The sequence below is a fragment of the Bombina bombina genome, chromosome 7 (assembly GCF_027579735.1).
Source record: "Bombina bombina isolate aBomBom1 chromosome 7, aBomBom1.pri, whole genome shotgun sequence".
Taxonomy (NCBI): Eukaryota; Metazoa; Chordata; class Amphibia; order Anura; family Bombinatoridae; genus Bombina; species Bombina bombina.
This window is the reverse complement of record NC_069505.1, coordinates 434,600,187-434,628,100: the sequence shown is the minus strand read 5'-3', so window position 1 is coordinate 434,628,100 and position 27,914 is coordinate 434,600,187. Positions and strand designations below refer to the sequence as shown.

Genomic DNA, 27,914 nt, shown 5'->3' with positions numbered 1-27,914 from the left:
ACTCACTGATCCATCTCCAACTGTGACAAACAAATTTAATGTAGTTTTAGTGACGTTTCGGGACAACAGTCCCTTCCTCTAAAGGCTGATTTTGCACATTGTTAACTTTTCAAATAGGCCCCAGATAACACTCCCCTCAAGATCAGCCAATCCAGGCCGAATGATAATGGTTGCTTTGTATGACGTATCAGATTCTGATGCAAAATGGATGCTGATTGGCCAGTAGGCTAACATTAAGTTTGTTTGTTTTTTGTTCATATTTTGTCTTTTTATGCTTTCTATAACATGCCATTTAACATATGTCCGATTGGGGCATGATCACCTCTATGAGAGATTATTATGGGTATGATTTCATTTAGGTTTTTGATCGATATTTTCACAGCATATCTATGTATAGATCTGTCACTGATTTTCATTGATTATCATTCGGCCTGGATTGGCTGATCTTGAGGGGAGTGTTATCTGGGGCCTATTTTAAAGGCTGATTTTGCACATTGTTAACTTGTCAGAGGAAGGGACTGTTGTCCCGAAACGTCACTAAAACTACATTAAATTTGTTTGTCACAGTTGGAGATGGATCAGTGAGTGTATATATATATATATATAATTTGTTTTACTGAAAAGCTAATATAATTGTACAAATCATATTGTGAAACAGATAACATGCATTGTAGGGCCAGTGTGTTGCCTCCTGGCCTGGGATAGACAACCATGGTTAAAATACTCTTCTGTAGTAAGTTTTAGATACCTGAGGAATGCAAGGATTTTGATTTCAAGATTTGTTTTATTGTTTATATTAATATTTTATTTGATTTCCTATAAAGGGCGAAGATGGATAACACAGAAGAACCTCAAAAAAAAATCTTCAAAGCCCGTAAAACAATGAAAGCAAGTGACCGACAACAATTGGAAGCAGTACACAAAGCAAAAGAAGACCTGCTGAAGCCCACAGAGCAAAAGTTGGTTAATGGAAACCATGAAAACGGGGATTCAGATATGATCGCATCCTATGATACAGACCACATGGCAGACCAAACAGAAATTAATGGTGTAATTGATGCCCCACTGGATACTCGAGAACTTCCAGCTCTCAAGCTTTCTGACTTAAAGGAAAGTATGAAAAACCATGACCAAACAGACTTGAATGAACCCCTTGAACTGCAGTTTTCTCATAGTCCTGAGTGCCAGGAAAAGAAGGATGAAGACATTACTGAGGCTAATGTACAGACAACCGGTGATCAAGGGGAAGCACCTTGTGATGACCTGAGCAGTACAATTATAGACTCTGTGGACCAAACCGAATCCAATGAATGTCCCTCAGTGGAAAACAAACCTTGTGATGCAGAAGTTTCTGAAGACAAAAGTGAACAAAATGTTTTTGAGGAAATGGAAAATCACATACTTCTAGATGGCATCCACGAACTGGAAGAAGAAACTCCTGAAGAAGATATGACAGAGGCAAAGCCAGTCGAGAAGAGTATAGATGTGTTATCAGGGAAGCAAGATGAACAGGAAGACAAAGCTTTGGATGGCTTGGAAGAGACTCCAAAGGCAAAAGAGGATGATTCAGGGGTTGCACATAGCGAAGAGAAGGTTTTAGAGGAAGAATCACAAGAGGAGCCAGAAAATAATACAGCGGAAGAGCAAGAAGATGCATTGGATGCACATGATGATAATGAAGAACATGCTATAAACGAGGACAAAACTAATCTGGTCAATGAAGAGCAAGCAGAAGAAGAGACAGACATGGTAACTGAAGATGATGGTGCAGATGACAAAAATGAGGCAGAGATGCAGACTGTGGATAAGGATGCTGGAGAAGAGACCATTTCAAGCAGTATGGAGATTGACCAAAATCCTGGAGCTGTAGAACAGAAATCGTGGGATTCTGAAGCCACCTCAGACAAACCAGCTTCAGATCTTCAGGCCGGACCTGTTTTGGAAAGTGCTGACAGCATGGAGACTGATGAAATTATTCCCATTCTAGAAAAGTTAGCCCCAGTGGAAGATGAACCTTTGTGCTTACCTGAGGCTGATTTGCAGTCAGAGCATAGTGTAACTAATGATGATAAAGACAAGACTGAAAGTACCTTAACTTCTCCAAGCAAGCAAGAGAACAGCGATAACTTGCCGAGTGGAGCCTTCCTAGTATTGTCTGATGAAGACCCATGTGATGAGAGTGCTCTGTCAGCAGAGGAAAAGAATGCCGACCCACAAGGTAATACAACCTTTGTCCTCTTATTAACTACATATGATGCTTTTTATGCAGACTAGAATGGAAGAACCAAAGTTTTAACAAAGTGTGTTTGCCATGTCCTCTCACCCCCACCCCATTTTTAATTTAATTTATACTGACTTTCTAGTGTAAACTTATTTTATTAGAGCAGTTTTCCTTTCTATTACTATGTGCTTAACGCCTTCAAAAGGGTTAAACATGTAGTGGAAGTTGCACTCCCGATGCACCTCTATTCTGCTCCAGATGATGATATGGCCAGTGACTAGAGCAGACACATGTATGCCTTCACCTGATTGGCTCACTAGCTGTAGCCTCATTTGGAGTGGTACAGGAGCATAACTTGTTTTAATCCCTTTAGCATGTTATAAATAAAAAAAAATAAAAAAAAAAAAAACCTAGTAAAAAGTGAATTTGTTTAGAAAATTAATAATTTTACTTTTTAAACTAAAATTTCCATAACTAATAATTTTTCCACTTTGGAGAGGCAGGGAGGATAGTTTCTTTGTGGGGAGGTTCCACTTAATAGCGCTATGTCATATTTTTTTTAAATTAAGATTTCCTCTATAATTAGTAGAATGTAAAATCATTTTTGTTTATGTGGCAAAAATGTTTGTCTTGTTTAACAAAGGGCGGGGGGGGGGGGGGGGGAGCTTTCTAAAGCTTTACTGGTTCATGTAATATGGACCCAATCTGAAATCTTTTGAGGCTTCTGCATAATTGTAGACAGCACAGCTCATATATTTCTTTTAAAACAGCATTGCAAGGAAGACCTACAGTAAGAACTTGAGTTCATCTGCAGATCACTTTATAACTGAATCTGTTAGTAAGTACAGGGCAGTGTTTCCTCTAAGGCCAGATTTTGTGAGGGGCCCAGCAGTAAAACAGTTGGTGAACCACATCCTGCAGTTAACAAAGACTGCACAACACACACAGCCAGGTATGTCTTTCTTATTCACTGTTTCACTGTTTTGCCGCTTACAAAATCTGGGGACACTGATACAGGGGCTGACTGTGTGCTTAGCGGATGGGCAAAAAAGTAAAGGCTAGAAATGTTTTCTCCTGTTAAGTGTAGTCAGTCCACGGGTCATCCATTACTTATGGGATTATATCTCCTCCCTAACAGGAAGTGCAAGAGGATCACCCAAGCAGAGCTGCTATATAGCTCCTCCCCTCTACGTCACACCCAGTCATTCTCTTGCACCTAACTAATAGATAGGACGTGTGAGAGGACTGTGGTTGTTAAACTTAGTTTTTATTTCTTCAATCAAAAGTTTGTTATTTTAAACAGCACCGGAGTGTGTTGTTTCTTCTCAGGCAGCATTAGAAGAAGAATCTACCTGAGTTTGTGTATGATCTTAGCGGTCGTAACTAAGATCCACTTGCTGTTCTCGGCCATTCTGAGGAGTGAGGTAACTTCAGAACAGGGGATAGCAGGCAGGGTTTACCTGCAAGGAGGTATGTTGCAGTATATTATTTTCTAAGGAATGGAATTGACTGAGAAAATACTGCTAATACCGATGTAATGTAAGTGCAGCCTTAAATGCAGTAGTAGCGACTGGTATCAGGCTGATATGTATGTATGTTTACACTGAGGTATTTCTGGGGAATGGAACTTCACTAAGAAAATACTGTATATATTTAAGTAATATTTGAGCCTCCACTGCAGTGAAAGCGACTAGCAGCAGGCTTATTAATAACATTTCATAATTTTATTTTTAAAACGTTTACTGGTATGTTAATCGTTTTTTTCTGAGGTACTTGGTGATAAAACTTTATGGGCATGATTTTTACCACATGGCTGTCGTTTTGTTTCTGAATAAAATCAGTTTACTGAGCTTCCCCACTGTTGTAATATGAGTGGGAGGGGCCTATTTTAGCGCTTTATTGCGTAGTAAAAATTCAGTCAGTCTTCCTATTTCTTCCTCCATGATCCAGGACGTCTCTACAGAGCCCAGGGGTCTCCAAAACTAGTTTTGAGGGAGGTAATCACTCACAGCAGACCTGTGAGAGTGTGTTTTGACTGTGATAAAAACGTTAATATTAAATTGTTATCCGTTTTTGGGTACTAAGGGGTTAATCATCCATTTGCTGGTGGGTGCAATCCTTTGCTATCTTAATGCATTTACTGTGAAAATTTGGTTGCTATAACTAATTTGGTTCATTGTTATTTCAACTGTGACAGTTTTTTTGTGCTTCTTAAAGGCACAGTAACGTTTTTTATATTGCTTGTAAATTTATTTGAAAAGTATTTTCCAAGCTTGCTAGTCTCATTGCTAGTCTGTTTAAACATGTCTGACACAGATGAATCTCTTTGTTCAATATGTTTAAAAGCCAATGTGGAGCCCAATAGAAATTTGTGTACTAATTGCATTGATGCTACTTTAAATAAAAGCCAATCTGTACATGTAAAGAAAATTTCACCAGACAACGAGGGGGAAGTTATGCCGTCTAACTCTCCTCACGTGTCAGTACCTTCGCCTCCCGCTCAGGAGGTGCGTGATATTGTGGCGCCAAGTACATCAGGGCGGCCCATACAAATCACTTTGCAAGACATGGCTAATGTTATGACTGAAGTACTATCTAAATTGCCAGAATTTAGGGGTAAACGCGATCACTCTGGAGTAAGAACAGAGTGTGCTGATAATAATAGAGCCATGTCTGATACTGCGTCACAATTTGCAGAACATGAGGACGGAGAGCTTCATTCTGTGGGTGACGGATCTGATCCAAGTAAACTGGACTCAGACATTTCAAATTTTAAATTTAAGCTTGAGAACCTCCGTGTATTACTAGGGGAGGTATTAGCGGCTCTGAATGATTGTAACACGGTTGCAATTCCAGAGAAAATATGTAGGCTGGATAAATATTTTGCGGTACCGGCGTGTACTGACGTTTTTCCTATACCTAAAAGGCTTACAGAAATTGTTAACAAGGAGTGGGATAGACCCGGTGTGCCTTTTTCACCCCCTCCTATATTTAGAAAAATGTTTCCAATAGACGCCACCACACGGGACTTATGGCAGACGGTCCCTAAGGTGGAGGGAGCAGTTTCTACTCTGGCTAAGCGCACCACTATCCCGGTGGAGGATAGCTGTGCTTTTTCAGATCCAATGGATAAAAAGTTAGAGGGTTACCTTAAGAAAATGTTTGTTCAGCAAGGTTTTATATTACAACCCCTTGCATGCATTGCGCCTGTCACGGCTGCGGCGGCATTCTGGTTTGAGTCTCTGGAAGAGACCCTTAGCTCAGCTCCATTGGATGAGATTATAGACAAGCTTAAAGTCCTTAAGCTAGCTAATTCATTTATTTCTGATGCCGTAGTACACTTAACTAAACTTACGGCTAAGAACTCCGGATTCGCCATTCAAACGCGTAGAGCGCTGTGGCTTAAATCCTGGTCAGCCGATGTGACTTCTAAATCTAAATTGCTTAACATCCCTTTCAAAGGGCAGACATTATTCGGGCCCGGTTTGAAAGAAATTATCGCTGACATTACTGGAGGTAAGGGCCATGCCCTGCCTCAAGACAGGGCCAAACCAAGGGCTAAACAGTCTAATTTTCGTGCCTTTCGTAACTTCAAGGCAGGAGCAGCATCAACTTCCTCCGCTCCAAGACAGGAAGGAACTGTTGCTCGCTACAGACAGGGCTGGAAACCTAACCAGTCCTGGAACAAGGGCAAGCAGGCCAGAAAACCTGCTGCTGCCCCTAAGACAGCATGAAGTGAGGGCCCCCGATCCGGAAACGGATCTAGTGGGGGGCAGACTTTCTCTCTTCGCCCAGGCTTGGGCAAGAGATGTCCAGGATCCCTGGGCGTTAGAGATCATATCTCAGGGATATCTTCTGGACTTCAAAGCTTCTCCTCCAAAAGGGAGATTTCATTTTTCAAGGTTGTCGGCAAACCAGATAAAGAAAGAGGCGTTTCTACGCTGTGTACAAGACCTTTTACTAATGGGAGTGATCCACCCAGTTCCGCGGTCGACAAGGGTTTTACTCAAATCTGTTTGTGGTTCCCAAAAAAGAGGGAACCTTCAGACCAATCTTGGACTTAAAAATCCTAAACAAATTCCTAAGAGTTCCATCGTTCAAAATGGAAACTATTCGGACCATCTTACCTATGATCCAAAAGGGTCAGTACATGACCACAGTGGATTTAAAGGATGCCTACCTTCACATACCGATTCACAAGGATCATTACCGGTATCTATGGTTTGCCTTCCTAAACAGGCATTACCAGTTTGTAGCTCTTCCCTTCGGGTTAGCTACAGCTCCAAGAATCTTTACAAAGGTTCTGGGCTCTCTTCTGGCGGTACTAAGACCGCGAGGAATAGCGGTAGCTCCGTACCTAGACGACATTCTGATACAAGCGTCAAGTTTCCAAACTGCCAAGTCTCATACAGAGTTAGTTCTGGCATTTCTAAGGTCGCATGGGTGGAAGGTGAACGTAGAAAAGAGTTCTCTATTGCCACTCACAAGAGTTCCCTTCTTGGGGACTCTTAGATTCTGTAGAAATGAAAATTTACCTGACGGAGGACAGGTTATCAAAACTTCTAAATGCTTGCCGTGTCCTTCATTCCATTCAACACCCGTCAGTGGCTCAATGCATGGAGGTAATCGGCTTAATGGTAGCGGCAATGGACATAGTACCTTTTGCACGCCTGCATCTCAGACCGCTGCAATTGTGCATGCTAAGTCAGTGGAATGGGGATTACTCAGATTTGTCCCCTATGCTAAATCTGGATCAAGAGACCAGAGATTCTCTTCTATGGTGGCTTTCTCGGCCACATCTGTCCAGGGGGATGCCCTTCAGCAGGCCAGATTGGACGATTGTAACAACAGACGCCAGCCTGCTAGGTTGGGGCGCTGTCTGGAATTCCCTGAAGGCTCAGGGATCATGGACTCAGGAGGAGAGACTCCTTCCAATAAACATTCTGGAATTAAGAGCAGTTTTCAATGCCCTTCTGGCTTGGCCTCAGTTAGCAACTCTGAGGTTCATCAGGTTTCAGTCGGACAACATCACGACTGTGGCTTACATCAACCATCAGGGAGGGACAAGGAGTTCCCTAGCGATGATGGAAGTCTCAAAGATAATTCGCTGGGCAGAGTCTCACTCTTGCCACCTGTCAGCGATCCACATCCCAGGCGTGGAGAACTGGGAGGCGGATTTCCTAAGTCGCCAGACTTTTCATCCGGGGGAGTGGGAACTTCATCCGGAGGTGTTTGCCCAACTGCTTCAGCATTGGGGCAAACCAGATCTGGATCTCATGGCGTCTCGCCAGAACGCCAAGCTTCCTTGTTACGGATCCAGGTCCAGGGACCCGGGAGCAGTACTGATAGATGCTCTGACAGCACCTTGGGTTTTCAACATGGCTTATGTGTTTCCACCCTTCCCGATGCTTCCTCGATTGATTGCCAGGATCAAACAGGAGAGAGCATCGATGATTCTAATAGCGCCTGCGTGGCCACGCAGGACCTGGTATGCAGATCTAGTGGACATGTCGTCCTGTCCACCTTGGTCTCTGCCTCTGAGACAGGACCTTCTGATTCAGGGTCCTTTCAAACATCCAAATCTAATTTCTCTGAGGCTGACTGCATGGAGATTGAACGCTTGATTCTATCAAAGCGGGGATTCTCGGAGTCAGTGATTGATACCTTAATACAGGCTAGGAAACCTGTTACCAGGAAAATTTACCATAAAATATGGCGTAAATACTTATATTGGTGCGAATCCAAGAGTTACTCATGGAGTAAGGTTAGGATTCCTAGAATATTGTCTTTTCTACAAGAAGGTTTAGAAAAGGGTTTATCTGCTAGTTCGTTAAAGGGACAGATCTCAGCTCTGTCTATCCTTTTACACAAACGTCTGTCAGAAGTTCCAGACGTTCAGGCTTTTTGTCAGGCTTTGGCTAGGATTAAGCCTGTGTTTAAGACTGTTGCTCCGCCGTGGAGCTTAAACTTAGTTCTTAACGTTCTGCAAGGTGTTCCGTTTGAACCCCTCCATTCCATTGATATCAAGCTGTTATCTTGGAAAGTTCTGTTTTTTTTTTTTTAAAAAAACTTTATTTATACCACATGAGGGAGAAATAGGCACAAAGAAATGGAAAAAACAATAACAGCATTGAAATGCAGTACATACAAAAGAAAGTAAGTATTTCTTCTGTTATGTGTGATCAGTCCACGGGTCATCATTACTTCTGGGATATAACTCCTCCCCAACAGGAAATGCAAGAGGATTCACCCAGCAGAGCTGCATATAGCTCCTCCCCTCTACGTCACTCCCAGTCATTCTCTTGCACCCAACGACTAGATAGGATGTGTGAGAGGACTATGGTGATTATACTTAGTTTTTATAACTTCAATCAAAAGTTTGTTATTTTACAATAGCACCGGAGCGTGTTATTGCCTCTCTGGCAGAGTTTGAAGAAGAATCTACCAGAGTTTTTTATTATGATTTTAACCGGAGTAGTTAAGATCATATTGCTGTTTCTCGGCCATCTGAGGGAGGTAAAAGCTTCAGATCAGGGGACAGCGGGCAGATGAATCTGCATTGAGGTATGTAGCAGTTTTTATTTTCTGAATGGAATTGATGAGAAAATCCTGCCATACCGTTATAATAACATGTATGTATACTCTACACTTCAGTATTCTGGGGATGGTACTTCACTGGAATTACTCTGTAAAAAGTACATTAAACCTTTTAATAGGTATTTATTATGTTAAACGTTTTTGCTGGAATGTAGAATCGTTTGCATTTTCTGAGGTACTGAGTGAATAAATGTTTGGGCATTATTTTTTCCACTTGGCAGCTGCTTGTTTTAATTGTGACAGTTTCGTTTCTCTCTCACTGCTGTGTGTGAGGGGGAGGGGCCGTTTTTGGCGCTCTTTGCTACGCATCAAAAATTTCCAGTCAGTTACTCTTGTATTTCCTGCATGATCCGGTTCATATCTAACAGAACTCAGGGGTCTTCAAACTTCTTTGAAGGGAGGTAGATTCTCTCAGCAGAGCTGTGAGACTTATATATTGACTGTGATTAAAAACGTTGCTCTGTAATTTTTACGTTTCAAATTTAATTATTGTTACTTTACTAATGGGAACAAACCTTTGCTAAAAGTTGTGTTGTTTTCTAGGACTGATGCTATAACAGTTTTTCAGTTCATTATTTCAACTATCATTTAATCGTTTAGTGCTTCTTTGAGGCACAGTACGTTTTTGTTAAATAAGATTGTAACCAAGTTGCAAGTTTATTTGCTAGTGTGTTAAACATGTCTGATTCAGAGGAAGATACCTGTGTCATTTGTTCCAATGCCAAGGTGGAGCCCAATAGAAATTTATGTACTAACTGTATTGATGCTAATTTAAATAAAAGCCAATCTGTACAAATTGAACAAATTTCACCAAACAGCGAGGGGAGAGTTATGCCGACTAACTCGCCTCACGTGTCAGTACCTGCATCTCCCGCCCGGGAGGTGCGTGATATTGTGACGCCTAGTACATCTGGGCGGCCATTACAGATAACATTACAAGATATGGCTACTGTTATGACTGAAGTTTTGGCTAAATTACCAGAACTAAGGGGCAAGCGTGATCACTCTGGGGTGAGAACAGAGTGCGCTGATAATACTAGAGCCATGTCTGATACTGCGTCACAGCTTGCAGAGCATGAGGACGGAGAGCTTCATTCTGTGGGTGACGGTTCTGATCCAAACAGATTGGATTCAGATATTTCAAATTTTAAATTTAAATTGGAGAACCTCCGTGTATTACTAGGGGAGGTTTTAGCGGCTCTTAATGATTGTAACACTGTTGCAATACCAGAGAAATTGTGTAGGTCGGATAAATACTTTGCGGTACCGGCGAGTACTGACGTTTTTCCTATACCTAAGAGACTAACTGAAATTGTTACTAAGGAGTGGGATAGACCCGGTGTGCCGTTCTCACCCCCTCCAATATTTAGAAAGATGTTTCCAATAGACGCCACCACACGGGACTTATGGCAAACGGTCCCTAAGGTGGAGGGAGCAGTTTCTACTTTAGCTAAGCGTACCACTATCCCGGTGGAGGATAGCTGTGCTTTTTCAGATCCAATGGATAAAAAATTAGAGGGTTACCTTAAGAAAATGTTTGTTCAACAAGGTTTTATATTGCAACCCCTTGCATGCATCGCGCCGATTACGGCTGCGGCAGCATTTTGGATGGAGTCTCTGGAAGAGAACCTTAGTTCAGCTACGCTGGACGACATTACGGACAGGCTTAGAGTCCTTAAACTAGCTAATTCATTCATTTCAGAGGCCGTAGTACATTTAACCAAACTTACGGCTAAGAACTCAGGATTCGCCATTCAGGCACGAAGGGCGCTGTGGCTAAAATCCTGGTCAGCTGATGTAACTTCTAAGTCCAAATTACTTAATATTCCTTTCAAAGGGCAAACTTTATTTGGGCCCGGTTTGAAAGAAATTATCGCTGACATTACAGGAGGTAAGGGCCACGCCCTGCCTCAAGACAAAGCCAAAGCTAAGGCTAGACAGTCTAATTTTCGTCCCTTTCGGAATTTCAAAGCAGGAGCAGCACCAACTTCCACTGCTCCAAAACAGGAAGGAGCCGTTGCTCGTTACAGACAAGGCTGGAAACCTAACCAGTCCTGGAACAAGGGCAAGCAGGCCAGGAAACCTGCTGCTGCCCCTAAGACAGCATGAATCGAGGGCCCCCGATCCGGGACCGGATCTAGTGGGGGGCAGACTCTCTCTCTTCGCCCAGGCTTGGGCAAGAGATGTTCAGGATCCCTGGGCGCTAGAGATCATATCTCAGGGATACCTTCTAGACTTCAAATTCTCTCCCCCAAGAGGGAGATTTCATCTGTCAAGGTTGTCAACAAACCAGATAAAGAAAGAAGCGTTTCTACGCTGTGTACAAGCCTGTGTTTAAAACTGTTGCTCCGCCATGGAGTTTAAACCTTGTTCTTAACGTTCTACAAGGAGTTCCGTTTGAACCCCTTCATTCCATTGATATAAAGTTGTTATCTTGGAAAGTGTTATTTTTAATGGCTATTTCTTCGGCTCGGAGAGTCTCTGAGTTATCAGCTTTACATTGTGATTCTCCTTATTTGATTTTTCATTCAGATAAGGTAGTTCTGCGTACTAAACCTGGGTTCTTACCTAAGGTAGTCACTAACAGGAACATCAATCAAGAGATCGTGGTTCCTTCTCTGTGCCCGAATCCTTCTTCAAAGAAGGAACGTCTTCTACACAATCTGGATGTAGTTCGTGCCCTCAAGTTCTACTTGCAGGCAACTAAGGATTTTCGACAAACGTCTTCCCTGTTTGTCGTGTACTCTGGTCAGAGGAGAGGTCATAAGGCTTCGGCTACCTCTCTCTCCTTCTGGCTTCGTAGCATAATTCGTTTAGCCTATGAGACTGCTGGACAGCAGCCTCCTGAAAGAATTACAGCTCATTCTACTAGAGCTGTGGCTTCCACTTGGGCCTTTAAGAATGAGGCCTCTGTTGAACAGATTTGCAAGGCTGCAACTTGGTCTTCGCTTCATACTTTTTCCAAATTTTACAAATTTGACACTTTTGCTTCTTCGGAGGCTATTTTTGGGAGAAAGGTTCTTCAGGCAGTGGTTCCTTCTGTATAATGAGCCTGCCTATCCCTCCCGTCATCCGTGTACTTTTGCTTTGGTATTGGTATCCCAGAAGTAATGATGACCCGTGGACTGATCACACATAACAGAAGAAAACATAATTTATGCTTACCTGATAAATTCCTTTCTTCTGTTGTGTGATCAGTCCACGGCCCGCCCTGTTTTTTAAGGCAGGTAGATATTTTTTAAATTATACTCCAGTCACCACTTCACCCTTGGTTTCTCCTTTCTCGTTGATTCTTGGTCAAATGACTGGGAGTGACGTAGAGGGGAGGAGCTATATGCAGCTCTGCTGGGTGAATCCTCTTGCATTTCCTGTTGGGGAGGAGTTATATCCCAGAAGTAATGATGACCCGTGGACTGATCACACAACAGAAGAAAGGAATTTATCAGGTAAGCATAAATTATGTTATCTCAACCTATACAGGGCTTGGACCCTGGCATCATATAAAGAAAGTCCATTGAGTATGACTTAATAGTCCTGTATCAGGGTGTCTTGGAAGTCAAAGTTCATGCCTCCTCTCCTCTCCTCTTTCCTCATTTTCCTTTAAATATTTACAATAAACAACAACAATAAACAAAGAAAAAGAAATCAAAAATGAAAAGAAAAACTATAACAATCAAAGAAAATAAATAAGAAAATAAAGGGAGAAGGGGGGGTATACCACCAGAGACAGTGGTATCCCCTACTTACCCGGAGCTCCCCTGGACCGCCAGCCGTATCTTGGTATACTGAAGTAATAGGTGTAAGAGGCAAATTATGGTGGAATGTACCTATCTATTGTGTGACTACGTTAGAAAAACACCACTTTCCCCTGAGGTTTTCCTTCAAGATGAAATCACTGCTTCTAAACGGATATAGGACACGTTCCCTGACAGCGTCAGGCAGGTGTAGTAGATAAGGTTCCCATTTCTTTATATACTTAGCTATCCTTTGTTCAACATTCCCCCTAACATCCGCTTGTTCTATGAGCATCTGTGTGTGTAGCTTGGTAAGTAGCTTTTGAAAAGGTGGAGATGAACTATCTGCCCAGTGTTGTAGGATCATTTGTTTTGCAGTCAAAATAGATACAGAAACAAAAGTATCATAGGGGCTGACATTATGTTCTGGGAGTAGAAACAGGACTCTTTGTGCCGAAAGGAAGACTCGAGTTTTGGTGACTTTAGATAGCCAGTAGGTTAGTTTACCCCAGAACCATTGTAGCTTAGGGCAATCCCAGAATAGGTGAATCCTGTCAGGACTCTCATGGTTACATTTAACACATACATCTTGTGCTCCCGGGATCCATTTGGCCCTGAGAGCTGGAGTAATGTAAGCTTGTTGCAGAATTTTGGTATGCGTCTCTCTCAGGTTTGCTGATAATGTAATAGATCTAACTTCTGTTAAACTGTTTAGAAGCCGTTCGCCGTCAATCTGCATGTTTCTACATCTGGACCACCTTGATGCCAGTTTTTGGGTGGTAAGGGTGTCAAAGTGCCTGAGTACTAGGTTATATGTGTTTCCAGCTTGTAGGAACCCTGTTTAGCCAGTGAGCATAGTGCAGTCAAGTTATTGTTTTCTGTGTGTAGAAGACCATCAGTTTTTAATTGTGTGACATAGTGCCTACACTGTAGGTATGCAAATCTATGTGTGTTTGGGAGCGAATATGTGTTTTGTAAATCTTGAAAGGAATGAACCGTAAGAGTTAGGGGGTTAAATAGTTGCCCGATTTTGGTGAGACCCTTTTCCTGCCATGTCCGAAATACTTCAGTAGTGTATCCAGGCAAGAAGGAAAGGTTACCCTGGATTGGGAGGAATTTGCTAGCAGTAAATTGTATGCCCCATAACTTGTCCAGCTTGGCCCATGCTCTCAGTGGGTCTCTAAATAATATATGTTGTTGGATTTTTGAGGGTAAAGAGTTAGGCCTGGCGTGTGGCAGGAAGGCTAGATGCATTGGATATATTATGCTAGACTCTAAAGTAGGGGTTGTAAATTGTCCATTTCCCGTCAGCCAGTCTAGTACTATTTTTGTGAGGGTCGCCCAGTTATACCAGGCAATATTTGGAAGGCGTAATCCTCCCTTCTCATACGGCATGGCCAAAGTCATTCTATTTATTCTTTGTTTCTTACCTTGCCAGACGAATTGACCTAACGCAGATTGAAGTGTTTTAATGTCTTTATGAGTTAGCAACAGGGGTAGCATTTGTAAGGGGTAGAGTATCTTGGGTAGAGCTATCATTTTAAAAAGATGTATTCTACCAGTCAATGACAGTGGAAGTCCGCTCCATCCCTGTAGTGTGTCTCTAACAGTCTGAACCATCCTTCCTATGTTTAGGGGGTATAGTTTGGAGGGGTCAACGTGTACTTGTATACCCAGGTATTTAAACGTACCTTCTGTCACTTTGAATCCGCTGTTTAATAGTATGTTATGTGTAGTGTTTTTCAGCCAAGTTAACTCTGATTTATCCCTATTAATTTTATAACCGGAGAATGATCCGAAACTGTCAATGATTTCAATAAGTTTGGGTATATTGACCTCTGGGTTGCCTACAAACAAGAGGAGATCGTCAGCATAAAGCGAGAGGTGTTGTTTGATTCCGTTTATCTCTAATCCCTCACTGTGCTGTCGAATGTAACAAGCTAAGGGCTCTATGGCCAAGTCGAAGAGGAGGGGCGACAGGGGGCATCCCTGCCGAGTTCCCCTCTGTAGAGCAAAGGAAGGAGATAGCCCTCCATTGATAATCAATGAGGCTTTAGGAGCTGAGTATAGCTTTTGGATGAGGTTAAAGAAGGCGCCCGTGACACCAAACTGTGTCATGGAGGAGTATAGATGGTCCCACTCAATTCTATCAAAAGCCTTTTCGGCGTCTAACGCCAAAAGGCAAGCATCTGGCAAATTAGAGTCTGTGTCTGAGTGGGTACCATACCAATAATGGGCAGACACCGCCAGTGTCTTTCTAAGATTTACCACTGAGGAGCGTCCGGTAATGAATCCCGTTTGGTCTGAATGCACCAACAAGGGTAGGACAGTAGCCAGTCTGTTAGCTAGTATGGTCGTCAGTAATTTATAGTCGCTGTTAAGCAGCGAGATGGGTCTGTAAGAAGGAGTGAGTGTGGGGTCTCTGTCTGGTTTGGGAATGATACAGATATTAGCTTCAGTAAAACGACAGTTAGGGCGGGTATTATGCAGTAGATATTCCGTGTATAGGGATGCTAATATGGGGCTAATCTCCTTCTCCAAAATCTTATAGTACTCTGCTGGCAGCCCATCAGGGCCTGCCGCTTTGTGTAGTTTGAGTCGTTTAATCCCCCTAGAAATTTCCTGTTGGGTTATTGGGGCATTTAAATTTTCTCTTTGTTCATCTGTGAGGGAAGGGACTACAAGGTCTCTCCAGAACGCACTTTTTCTTCCTGCATCTATGCTTTGTTGGGAGTATAGAGTTTGGTAATATTTGACAAATTCAGTCAAGATCTCTTCAGTCTGCGTTGTCAGTCCCGATTTCGTCCGAATAGCAGTAATAAATTACTTAGGGTTGTGGGCTTTGACTAAGTTGGCTAGCAATTTGCCCGCTTTGTTGCCATGTCTATAGAAGTGTCCTTGTCTGTAGACAGTGTGTCTATTGTCTTGTTGCTCTAAAAAGGTGTCTCTAGTTCTCTTTAGATCATAATATGTTTGTCTCGTTATATAAGAAGGTTTAGAAAGGTAGTTATTATATGCCTCTGTTAATCGCGTCAAGAGGTCGCTGTCTGTCTGTCTGGAAAGTTTATTAGTATGCGCCACGAAGGCAGTAATATGACCCCTCAGGACTGCATTAGAGGTATGCCATAAGAGATCTAGGTTATCTAAATGTTGGTTATTATCTGATAGATAATGCATCCATGCCTGCGTAAGACACTGACGAAAGCCTATATTATTATACAGGTGGGAGGGGAATCTCCATGATTTACTTGATTGTTTTTGCTTTACAGGTTGCAATTTTATATGTATTGGGGCATGATCCGATATCGTGACCTGACTTATTGTAGGTGAGTGAATTTGGGGTGACAAAGCAGCCGAGGTCAGGAAGAAGTCAATGCGTGATAAGGTACTAGTGTTTCCTTGAATGTATGTATTAGTCGGGTCTCCCTTTTATATCTAGATATGTCCTTATTGGTTGTAATCCCTAGGGAGAGGTCTCTAAACCTATCCAGTGGGAGTGTTTGTGCTAAATTGAAATCTCCTCCAATTATTAGAAGTGAGGTGTTGTAAGTAGCTAATTTCGCAAGCAAGGTGGTCCAGAATGTAGGGCTATATGCATTAGGGCCATAGACATTACACAGGATATAGGTGGTAGTTTGAATATGCATTGTTGTAATTAAGTATCTGCCTCCGCTGTCTACTTCCGTATCTGTAAAGGAGATTGGTAGCCCTTTCCTAACCAGGACCGCCACTCCTCTTTTCCTACCCTCTGTTGGTGTGTAGAGAATTTGACCCACCCATCTAGATTTAAGTTTCTCATGTTCGTTGGCAGACAATCTGGTTTCCTGAATCAGTGCTATATCAGATCTAAGTGTGTTGAGGTGGTGAAGTATCATGCTCCTCTTCGCTGGGGAAGTTATCCCCCCCACATTCCAAGAGGTAACCTTATAATTTATCGCCATAGTGGTATACTTATGAGGGGTATGCGAGCCACCAAGTGGGGGCTCCATAGTATTGTCTATAGCAGGTGATTGTGTGTGTATGAGGTGGGTGTGGGTAAAACTCACTGTGGATGTTGGACCTTGTAAATGCCAGCGGCTGACGGATCCATAGGTACCCCGGGTTCAATCTAAAAGAAAGAGGAGTAACAGACATTAGCAGTGCTTTATAGGGCATACATAATGGTAATTTATCAGAGCAATACAGGCCATGTCCCCCGTGTCCCATAGGTTGAGCAGTGGTACAGGAAGTATTAGAACTGGGAAACAAGGACATTCTTACTCGTTGGTCAGCTTTTTCCCCTCTGCATAGGGCATATGAGGTCCAGCCGCTATAAACAGTACAAGGAGAAGAGGGGGCATTTATAGGGGGAATGTCTCTCTTAGATATCTGAGCATTATTCTGAGGGGCCAGATATAATGTAATGGACTTAAGGGAGCAATTAGACACGAAATCCTCATTTCCTTTAACTAGCAGCAAGGCAGGTAGACTTGTAAACAGATTTGGCACTGTGCGTGCCAGATGCCGCCCAATAGAGATAAGGTTATGCAGGGCCATATATGCGTTATATTCTGTTATAGGCATGTAGTCCATAAGGGACCATGCACCCGTAAGGATATTGAAAGTTGGGGGCATAGGAGGTGACTGTATTGTAGGCAAAACATAACATAAGGTTAACATAACAATATGGCATAGCAGTATAGTGTAAACAGATGTGGCAAGTAGTGCAGTAACAGTAAAAAAAACATCAACATTCCGAGGGGCCAGATATAATTTAATGGACTTAAGGGAGCAATAATACCCAAAATCCTCATTTCCTTTAACTAGCCGTGGGTCAAGTAGACTTGTAAACAGATCTGACACTGTGTGTGCCGGATGCCGCCCAATAATGATAAGGCTATGCAGGGCCATATATGCGTTGTACTTTGCTAGAGGCATGTAGTCCAAAAGGGACCATGCACCTGTGAGGATATTAAAGGCTGGGGGCGTAGAAGGTGACTGTATTGTAGGCAAAACAAAACATGAGGTAAACATAATAATATGACATAACAGTATAATGTAAACAGTTGTGGCAAGTAGTGCAGTAACAGTAAAAAAACCGTAATAACTTTAGAAATGTAATTTTTTCAGTCCATTCCACTCCCCACTCGTATGGGGAAGCGGTGGGGGACATAACTTCTTGTAAAACAGTTGCCAGAATACGGCTCCAGGTACGTGTGCACCTCCATGGTGCTCCTTCTATTCTGGAGATTATCCAGGAATCTCTCCTTCCATGGGAGAGCATTTGTAGTATTAGATAGTCTATAGTAAGACAGAGGAGGGCTGGGAAATGGTTGTGCCTGGTCAGCGAACATCTCCCTGTTCCTCCGCATCCAGGTACACTTGCAGTTCTTTAGGGGTGCGGAAGAACCTGGGTCCGGTCAGCGTCTGCAGCCTCAACTTGGCAGGGTACAACAAGGAGGCCTGTCTCCCCTCCTTATAGAGGCGGGAGCAAAGAGGAGCGAAGTCCTTGCGTAATTTGGTTACTTCTGTAGAAAAGTCCTGAAAGATCAAGAGTCTTTTGCCTTCAAACATTAGGTCTCCTTTGTGGGCACGGTAAGCTCGTAGGAGTGCAAGCTTCTCCTGATAATTGAGGCACTTAAAGATTGTTTGGCGGGGTCTGGAGTTGGAGGTTTCTAGGCCGTTGTCTGGGCCTATTCGGTGCGCTCTTTCTATATCAAAAGGAAGATGGTCTGGATTTATCCTGAGTATTTTAGGTAGAGTCATTGCTGTAAATTCTAGGAGATCTTTACCTTTCACAGATTCGGGTAGTCCCACTATTCTGAGGTTGTTTCTCCGACTGCAGTTTTCTAAGTCCTCCACTTTTTCTTGTAGAGCTTGGTTTTGGCGTAAAAGTTGTCGCACAGACGTGGTGGTAGATTCTTGTCTGTCCTCCACATCAGAAATACGCTGCTCTGCCTGCGTAAGTCTCGTAGAAAATTGACGAACCTCGCTGGTAAGGGTGTCCACACCCGCCTGGAGAGACTCCATTTTTGGCAAGAAAAAGGATTTGAGCTCTTGCAGTAAACCCGTGGGGTCTATGATAGGAGTATCTGAGGCCCTAGGAGGGGTCGAGGGGTCTGCATGTATTTCAACTGTGGCCTTTCTTTTGTCTAGCTGCTTGTTTCTGGAGGACATTTTCCCAACCAGTGAATTGGGGACGGAGGGAAAATACTGATCCAACTTCATGCAAATGCACTGTAATAATGCTGTTTAATAACAATGAAAGTCAGATGTAATGCTGCTCAGTGACCTCTAGATGGTGCTGTAGGACTATGTTTGCACAGCAGTCAGCTATTTTGCAGTAAGGCAATGGTTCTTATCAAAATGCCAAGGCCCTTCTTTAATGTATTGCACGATGTGGGAACCACAAAAGCTTTCCAAATGTAGCAGGTCTCCCAGGTATTAATATATAGTAGTTAGGTTGTGGTATTAACAGTCCAGCATATGATAGGAGTTCTCCCTATAGGTGTGTAAATCTAACAGGTCAAAAAGCTATGAACCAAGGTTTAAAAGTTAAACAGCAATTGTCCCAGAGAAAGTCCCAGTGCCTGTCTGTTGTATTTTAAAGGCAGTAATGTCCCAGATGTTAATGGGCAGAGTAGGCGTACCCTCAACAATCTTACCGGCCCCTTGCTGTGTGCTGTGTCCGGCTCGGTTTGTGGATTTCGAGGGCACAAGCTACCCCTCTGCTGGCACCAGCTACAGATGCGGTCTTCCTTATGGCTCCTTCAGGGCCCGGTATCAGCGGTGGTGCGAGGGGGGGCTCTTTCAAGATGGCGCCCGCAGATGGAGAGGCCCTGCGCAGCGTTGCTCACCGGCCCCTTGTTGTCTGCTGTGTCCGGTTCAGTTTGCGGGTTTCGGGGGCACAAGTTATCCCTCTGCTAGCTCCAACTTCAGAAGCGGTCTTCCTTATGGCTCCTACAGAGCCCGGTAGCAACGGCAATGCACAGGGAACACTTTCAAGATGGCGCCCGCAGATAGAAGGCTCTGCGCAGCGTTGCTTCTTAATCCGTCCTTCCTTGGGCAAGGGCGATCTCTGGCCCTTCACGGTACTCGGTCGGCTGGGGGGGTTAAATACCCAGCAAGACTTAATTGTGGGAAAACGGCTGGCAGCAAATAAAATAGGTTTAAATGCATTTGGGTTATGGAGCTCTTCTTCCCTGCTGCCAGCCGTTAGTGCCGCCCACCGGAAGCCGGAAAGTTCTGTTTTTAATGGCTATTTCCTCGGCTCGAAGAGTCTCTGAGTTATCGGCCTTACATTGTGATTCTCCTTATCTGATTTTTCATTCAGACAAGGTAGTTCTGCGTACTAAACCTGGGTTCTTACCTAAGGTAGTCACTAACAGGAATATCAATCAAGAGATTGTTGTTCCATCATTGTGCCCTAACCCTTCTTCAAAGAAGGAACGACTTCTGCACAATCTGGACGTCGTCCGTGCCCTGAAATTTTATTTGCAGGCAACTAAGGATTTTCGTCAAACTTCTTCCCTGTTTGTCGTTTATTCTGGACAGAGGAGAGGTCAAAAAGCTTCGGCTACCTCTCTCTCTTTTTGGCTTCGTAGCATAATACGTTTAGCATATGAGACTGCTGGACAGCAGCCTCCTGAAAGGATTACAGCTCATTCTACTAGAGCTGTGGCTTCCACTTGGGCGTTTAAGAATGAGGCCTCTGTTGAACAGATTTGCAAGGCTGCAACTTGGTCTTCACTTCATACTTTTTCAAAATTTTCAAAATTTGACACTTTTGTTTCTTCGGAGGCTGTTTTTGGGAGAAAGGTTCTACAGGCAGTGGTTCCTTCCGTGTAAAGATCCTGCCTTTCCCTCCCGTCATCCGTGTACTTTTAGCTTTGGTATTGGTATCCCATAAGTAATGTATGACCCGTGGACTGACTACACTACAGGAGAAAGGAATTTATCAGGTAAGCATAAATTATGTTTTTCTAGTATTATACATGTTGTCATTGAAACCACTACCCATAATTATATTCAGTATCAAAGACCTGGTCTTTGTGTATAGAGAGAGTGTGATAAGATAAATGCCTGCATGTTTTTGAGACCAATTATATGTGGTTTCAAAAACATAATTTATAGTTACCTGATAAATTTGTTTGTTTTTTTTCATGGTGGTGAGAGTCCATGATCCATTACTCATGGGAATTACCCTTCTCTACCACTTGGTAGGAGGCAAATAGTCCCAAACCCCAAGAGCTCTATAAAATCGCTCACACATTCTGCAGTCTAATATATAGCCAAGCAAGTGAGGTAAGAAAAAGGAATAAGAGCCAAAAAAAGGATCAGGGGAAAAAAATGTGCTGAAGAAAAAACTAACCCCAGAAAAAACACAAGGGTGGGGTCTCGTGGACTCTCACCACCATGAAAGAAATTAATTTATCAGGTAAGTATAAATGTTTCTCTTGTAAAGGTGTATCCAGTCCACGGGTTCATCCATTACTTGTGGGATATTCTCCTTCCCAACAGGAAGTTGAAAGAGGACACCCACAGCAGAGCTGTCTATATAGCTCCTCCCCTAACTGCCACCCCCAATCATTCTCTTGCAACTCTCGACAAGAAAGGAAGTATCAAGAGAGATGTTGTGACTTAGTGTAGTTTTTACCTTCAATCAAGAGTTTATTTTTAAACGGTACCGGTGTTGTACTGTTTTACTCTCAGGCAGAAATTGGAAGAAGAATCTGCCTGGAGGTTGATGATCTTAGCAGTTTGTAACTAAGGTCCATTGCTGTTCTCACACATAACTGAAGAGTATGGAAAGAAAACTTCAGTTGGGGGGACGGTTTGCAGATCACCTGCTTTGAGGTATGTTCAGTATATTTTTTTCTAGAGAGATAAGGTCTAGAAAATGCTGACAGTGCCTGGTATATTTGAGGTAAGCCTGATACAGTGATTTAACGACTGGGATCATGCTTACAAGATAAGGGTAATCATGTTAACTCTCATATTACTTAGTGTAAAAACGTTTGCATAACTTACAGAAAAAACATTTTTTCTCTGAGGGTGATAAATCTTTATTTGGGGCCTAGTTTTCCACATGGCTTGTTAGATTACTCCTAGGAGTACTTTTTTTAAGGCCCTCTGACATTGAGTGCATGGTGGGAGGGGCCTATTTTCATGCACTTTATGTGCAGTTGATATTCAGACTGAGACATCCAGCTTCTCTAAAGGAGTCCTCTGGCATCTAGGACCACTATAGAGGGTTTTTTTCCTGCAAAAATCGTGTTTCTCTTGGATCATCCATTACTTATGGGATATTCTCCTTCCCAACAGGAAGTTGCAAGAGGCTCACCCACAGCAGAGCTGCTATATAGCTCCTCCCCTAACTGCCATACCCAGTCATTCTCTACAACCCTCAACAAAGATGGAGGTCGTAAGAGGAGAGTAGTGTTTTATACTTAGTTTATTTCTTCAATCAAAAGTTTGTTATTTTTAAATGGTACCGGAGTGTGCTGTTTATCTCAGGCAGTATTTAGAAGAAGAATCTGCCTGCATTTTCTATGATCTTAGCAGAAGTAACTAAGATCCATGGCTGTTATCACACATTCTGAGGAGTGAGGTAACTTCAGAGAGGAAATGGCGTGCAGGTTTTCCTGCAATAAGGTATGTGCAGTTAATATTTTTCTAGGGATTGAATTTGCTAGAAAATGCTGCTTATACCGGATTAATGTAAGTAAAGCCTTAAATGCAGTGATAGCTACTGGTATCAGGCTTATTAATAGAGATGCATACTCTTATAAAAAAGTAATATAAAATGTTTGCTGGCATGTTAATCGTTTTTATATATGTTTGGTGACAAAACTTATTGGGGCCTAGTTTTTTTCCACATGGCTGGTTTGATTTCTGCCTAGAGACAGTTTCCTGAAGCTTTCCACTGTTGCAATATGAGTGGGAAGGGCATATTTTAGTGCTTTTCTGTGCAGATAAAAATACTGACAGAGACATTCAGCTTCCCTCTGCATGATACAGGACATCTCTGAAGGGCTCAAAAGGCTTCAAAGTCGTGTTTGAGGAGGGTAACAATCACAGTAGACTGTGGCAGTTGTTGTGACTGTGTTTAAAAAACGTTTTTGTCATTTATTATTCTGTTTTTGTTATTAAGGGGTTAATCATCCATTTGCAAGTGGGTGCAATGCTCTGCTGACTTGTTACATACACTGTAAAAATTTTGTTAGTGTAACTGCCTTTTTTCACTGTTATTTCAAATTTTGTCAAAATTTGTTTCTCTTAAAGGCACAGTAACGTTTTTTATATTGCTTGTTAACTTGCTTTAAAGTGTTTTCCAAGCTTGCTAGTCTCATTGCTAGTCTGTACAAACATGTCTGAAACAGAGGATACTTGTTCATTATGTTTAAAAGCCATGGTGGAGCCCCATAGGAGAATGTGTACTAAATGTATTGATTTCACCTTAAACAGTAAAGATCAGTCTTTATCTATAAAAGAATTGTCACCTGAGGGGTCTGTGGAGGGGGTAGTTATTCCGACTAACTCTCCCCACGTGTCGGACCCTTCGCCTCCCGCTCAAGGGACTCACGCTAATATGGCGCCAAGTACATCAGGGACGCCCATAGCGATTACTTTGCAGGACATGGCTGCAATCATGAATAATACCCTGTCAGAGGTATTATCCAGATTGCCTGAATTGAGAGGCAAGCGCGATAGCTCTGGGGTTAGACGAGATACAGAGCGCGTAGATGCTGTAAGAGCCATGTCTGATACTGCGTCACAATATGCAGAACCTGAGGACGGAGAGCTTCAGTCTGTGGGTGACGTCTCTGATTCGGGGAGACCTGATTCAGAGATTTCTAATTTTAAATTTAAGCTTGAGAACCTCCGTGTATTGCTTGGGGAGGTATTAGCTGCTCTGAATGACTGTGACACAATTGCAGTGCCAGAGAAATTGTGTAGGCTGAATAAATACTATGCAGTGCCGGTGAGTACTGATGTTTTTCCAATACCTTAAAGGCTTACAGAAATTATTAGTAAGGAGTGGGATAGGCCCGGTGTGCCCTTTTCCCCACCTCCTATATTTAGAAAAATGTTTCCAATAGATACCACTACACGGGACTTATGGCAGACTGTCCCTAAGGTGGAGGGAGCAGTTTCTACTTTAGCAAAGAGTACCACTATCCCGGTTGAGGACAGTTGTGCTTTTTCAGATCCAATGGATAAAAAATTAGAGGATTACCTTAAGAAAATGTTTATTCAACAAGGTTTTATTTTACAGCCCCTTGCATGCATTGCGCCTGTCACTGCTGCAGCGGCATTCTGGTTTGAGGCCCTGGAAGAGGCCATCCATACAGCTCCATTGACTGAAATTGTTGACAAGCTTAGAACTCTTAAGCTAGCTAACTCATTTGTTTCTGATGCCATTGTTCATTTGACTAAACTAACGGCTAAGAATTCCGGATTCGCCATCCAGGCGCGTAGGGCGCTATGGCTCAAATCCTGGTCAGCTGATGTGACTTCAAAGTCTAAATTACTCAACATTCCTTTCAAGGGGCAGACCTTATTCGGGCCTGGTTTGAAAGAAATTATTGCTGACATTACTGGAGGTAAGGGTCATACCCTTCCTCAGGACAGGGCCAAATCAAAGGCCAAACAGTCTAATTTTCGTGCCTTTCGAAATTCCAAGGCAGGTGCAGCATCAACTTCCTCCGCTTCAAGACAAGAGGGAACTTTTGCTCAATCTAAGCAGGCCTGGAAACCTAACCAGTCCTGGAACAAAGGCAAGCAGGCCAGAAAGCCTGCTGCTGCCTCTAAGACAGCATGAAGGAACGGCCCCCTATCCAGCGACGGATCTAGTAGGGGGCAGACTTTTTCTCTTCGCCCAGGCGTGGGCAAGAGATGTTCTGGATCCCTGGGCGTTGGGGATCATATCTCAGGGATATCTTCTGGACTTCAAAGCTTCCCCTCCACAAGGGAGATTTCATCTTTCAAGGTTATCTGCAAATCAGATAAAGAAAGAGGCATTCCTACGCTGTGTGCAAGACCTCCTAGTAATGGGAGTGATCCATTCAGTTCCGCGGACGGAACAAGGACAGGGTTTTTATTCAAATCTGTGGTTCCCAAAAAAGAGGGAACCTTCAGACCAATTTTGGATCTAAAGATCTTAAATTCCTCAGAGTTCCATCTTTCAAAATGGAAACTATTCGGACCATCCTACCCATGATCCAAGAGGGTCAGTACATGACCACAGTGGACTTAAAGGATGCCTACCTTCACATACCGATTCACAAAGATCATCATCGGTTCCTAAGGTTTGCCTTTCTAGACAGGCATTACCAATTTGTAGCTCTTCCCTTCGGGTTGGCTACAGCCCCGAGAATCTTTACGAAGGTCCTGGGCTCACTTCTGGCGGTTCTAAGACCGCGAGGCATAGCGGTGGCTCCTTATCTAGACGACATCCTGATACAGGCGTCAACCTTTCAAATTGCCAAGTCTCATACAGAGATTGTTATGGCATTTCTGAGATCGCACGGGTGGAAAGTGAACGAGGAAATGAGTTCTCTATCCCCACTCACAAGAGTCTCCTTCTTAGGGACTCTTATAGATTCTGTAGAGATGAAAATTTACCTGACGGAGTCCAGGTTATCAAAGCTTCTAAATGCTTGCCGTATTCTTCATTCCATTCCGCGCCCTTCGGTGGCTCAGTGTATGGAGGTGATCGGCTTAATGGTAGCGGCAATGGACATAGTGCCATTTGCGCGCCTACATCTCAGACCGCTGCAATTATGCATGCTAAGTCAGTGGAATGGTGATTACACAGATTTGTCCCCTCTGCTAAATCTGGATCCAGAGACCAGAGATTCTCTTCTCTGGTGGTTGTCTTGGGTCCACCTGTCCGAGGGTATGACCTTTCGCAACAGATGCCAGCCTTCTAGGTTTGGGGTGCAGTCTGGAACTCCCTGAAGGCACAGGGATCGTGGACTCAGGAGGAGAAACTCCTTCCGATAAATATTCTGGAGTTAAGACCAATATTCAATGCTCTTCTGGCTTGGCCTCAGTCAGCAACACTGAGGTTCATCAGATTTCAGTCGGACAATATCACGACTGTGGCTTACATCAACCATCAAGGGGGAACCAGGAGTTCCCTAGCGATGTTAGAAGTCTCAAAAATAATTAGCTGGGCAGAGACTCACTCTTGCCACCTGTCAGCAATCCATATCCCAGGCGTGGAGAACTGGGAGGCAGATTTTCTAAGTCGTCAGACTTTTCACCCGGGGGAGTGGGAACTCCATCCGGAGGTGTTTGCTCAATTGATTCATCGTTGGGGCAAACCAGAGTTGGATCTCATGGCGTCTCGACAGAACGCCAAGCTTCCTTGTTACGGATCCAGGTCCAGGGACCCAGAAGCGACGCTGATAGATGCTCTAGCAGCGCCTTGGTTCTTCAACCTGGCTTATGTGTTTCCACCGTTTCCTCTGCTCCCTCGACTGATTGCCAAAATCAAACAGGAGAGAGCATTGGTGATTCTAATAGCGCCTGCGTGGCCACGCAGGACCTGGTATGCAGACCTAGTGGACATGTCATCTTTCCACCATGGACTCTGCCTCTAAGACAGGACCTTCTGATACAAGGTCCTTTCAATCATCCAAATCTAATTTCTCTGAGACTGACTGCATGGAGATTGAACGCTTGATTCTATCAAAGCGTGGCTTCTCCGAGTCAGTCATTGATACCTTAATACAGGCACGAAAGCCTGTTACCAGGAAAATCTATCACAAGATATGGCGTACATATCTTTACTGGTGTGAATCCAAGAATTAATCATGGAGTAAGGTTAGGATTCCTAGGATATTGTCCTTTCTCCAAGAGGGTTTGGACAAAGGATTATCAGCTAGTTCCTTAAAGGGACAGATTTCTGCTCTGTCCTTTTGCACAAGCGTCTGGCAGAAGTTCCAGACGTCCAGGCATTTTGTCAGGCTTTGGTTAGAATTAAGCCTGTGTTTAAACCTGTTGCTCCCCCATGGAGCTTAAACTTGGTTCTTAAAGTTCTTCAAGGAGTTCCGTTTGAACCCCTTCATTCCATTGATATTAAGCTTTTATCCTGGAAAGTTCTGTTTTTGATGGCTATTTCCTCGGCTCGGAGAGTCTCTGAGCTATCTGCCTTACAATGTGATTCTCCTTATCTGATTTTTCATGCAGATAAGGTAGTTCTGCGTACCAAACCTGGGTTTTTACCTAAGGTGGTTTCTAACAAGAATATCAATCAAGAGATTGTTGTTCCATCATTGTGTCCTAATCCTTCTTCAAAGAAGGAACGTCTTTTACATAATCTGGACTTAGTCCGTGCCTTGAAGTTTTACTTACAAGCTACTAAAGATTTTCGTCAAACATCTTCCCTGTTTGTCGTTTATTCTGGACAGAGGAGAGGTCAAAAAGCTTCGGCAACCTCTCTTTCCTTTTGGCTTTGGAGTATTATACGCCTAGCCTTTGAGACTGCTGGACAGCAGCCACCTGAAAGAATTACAGCTCATTCTACTAGAGCTGTGGCTTCCACCTGGGCCTTTAAAAATGAGGCCTTTGTTGAACAGATTTGCAAGGCCGCGACTTGGTCTTCACTTCACACTTTTTCAAAATTTTACAAATTTGATATTTTTGCTTCTTCGGAGGCTGTTTTTGGGAGAAAGGTTCTTCAGGCAGTGGTTCCTTCCGCTTAATCCCTGCCTTGTCCCTCCCATCATCCGTGTACTTTAGCTTTGGTATTGGTATCCCACAAGTAATGGATGATCCGTGGACTGGATACACTTAACAAGAGAAAACAATTTATGCTTACCTGATAAATTTATTTCTCTTGTAGTGTATCCAGTCCACGGCCCGCCCTGTCATTTTAAGGCAGGTCTAAAATTTAATTAAACTGCAGTCACCACTGCACCCTATGGTTTCTCCTTTCTCTTTTTGTTTCGGTCGAATGACTGGATATGGCAGTTAGGGGAGGAGCTATATAGCAGCTCTGCTGTGGGTGATCCTCTTGCAACTTCCTGTTGGGAAGGACAATATCCCATAAGTAATGGATGATCCGTGGACTGGATACACTACAAGAGAAATACATTTATCAGGTAAGCATAAATTATGTTTTTTGGGCAGGTAGGAGCCACAGCAGAGCTATGGCAGTGTGTTTGACTGTTTTTTAACGGTTTTACCGTTTTTCTAATCCGGTTTGGGGCCTAAGGGGTTAATCATCCATTTGCAAGTGGGTGCAATGCTGCTTTAGTCTTATACACACTGTAAAAAATTCGTAGAGTTTACTACTTTTTAACACTGTTTTGCAGTTTATGTGGTAGTTTCTTTCTCTTAAAGGCACAGTACTGTTTTTGTTTAATTGCTTT

At 43.1% G+C, this 27,914-nt stretch overlaps 1 protein-coding gene across 1 annotated transcript in view; it reads left to right on the top strand.

Annotated features, from left to right (window-relative positions):
* ATF7IP (activating transcription factor 7 interacting protein) overlaps positions 1-27,914 on the top strand; it is a 207,813-nt gene that overhangs the window by 114,944 nt on the left and 64,955 nt on the right. The window contains exon 2 of the mRNA XM_053721339.1: positions 825-2,218. Coding sequence (XP_053577314.1) covers positions 825-2,218 — 1,394 coding nt within the window. The remainder of the gene's footprint in view (positions 1-824; positions 2,219-27,914) is intronic.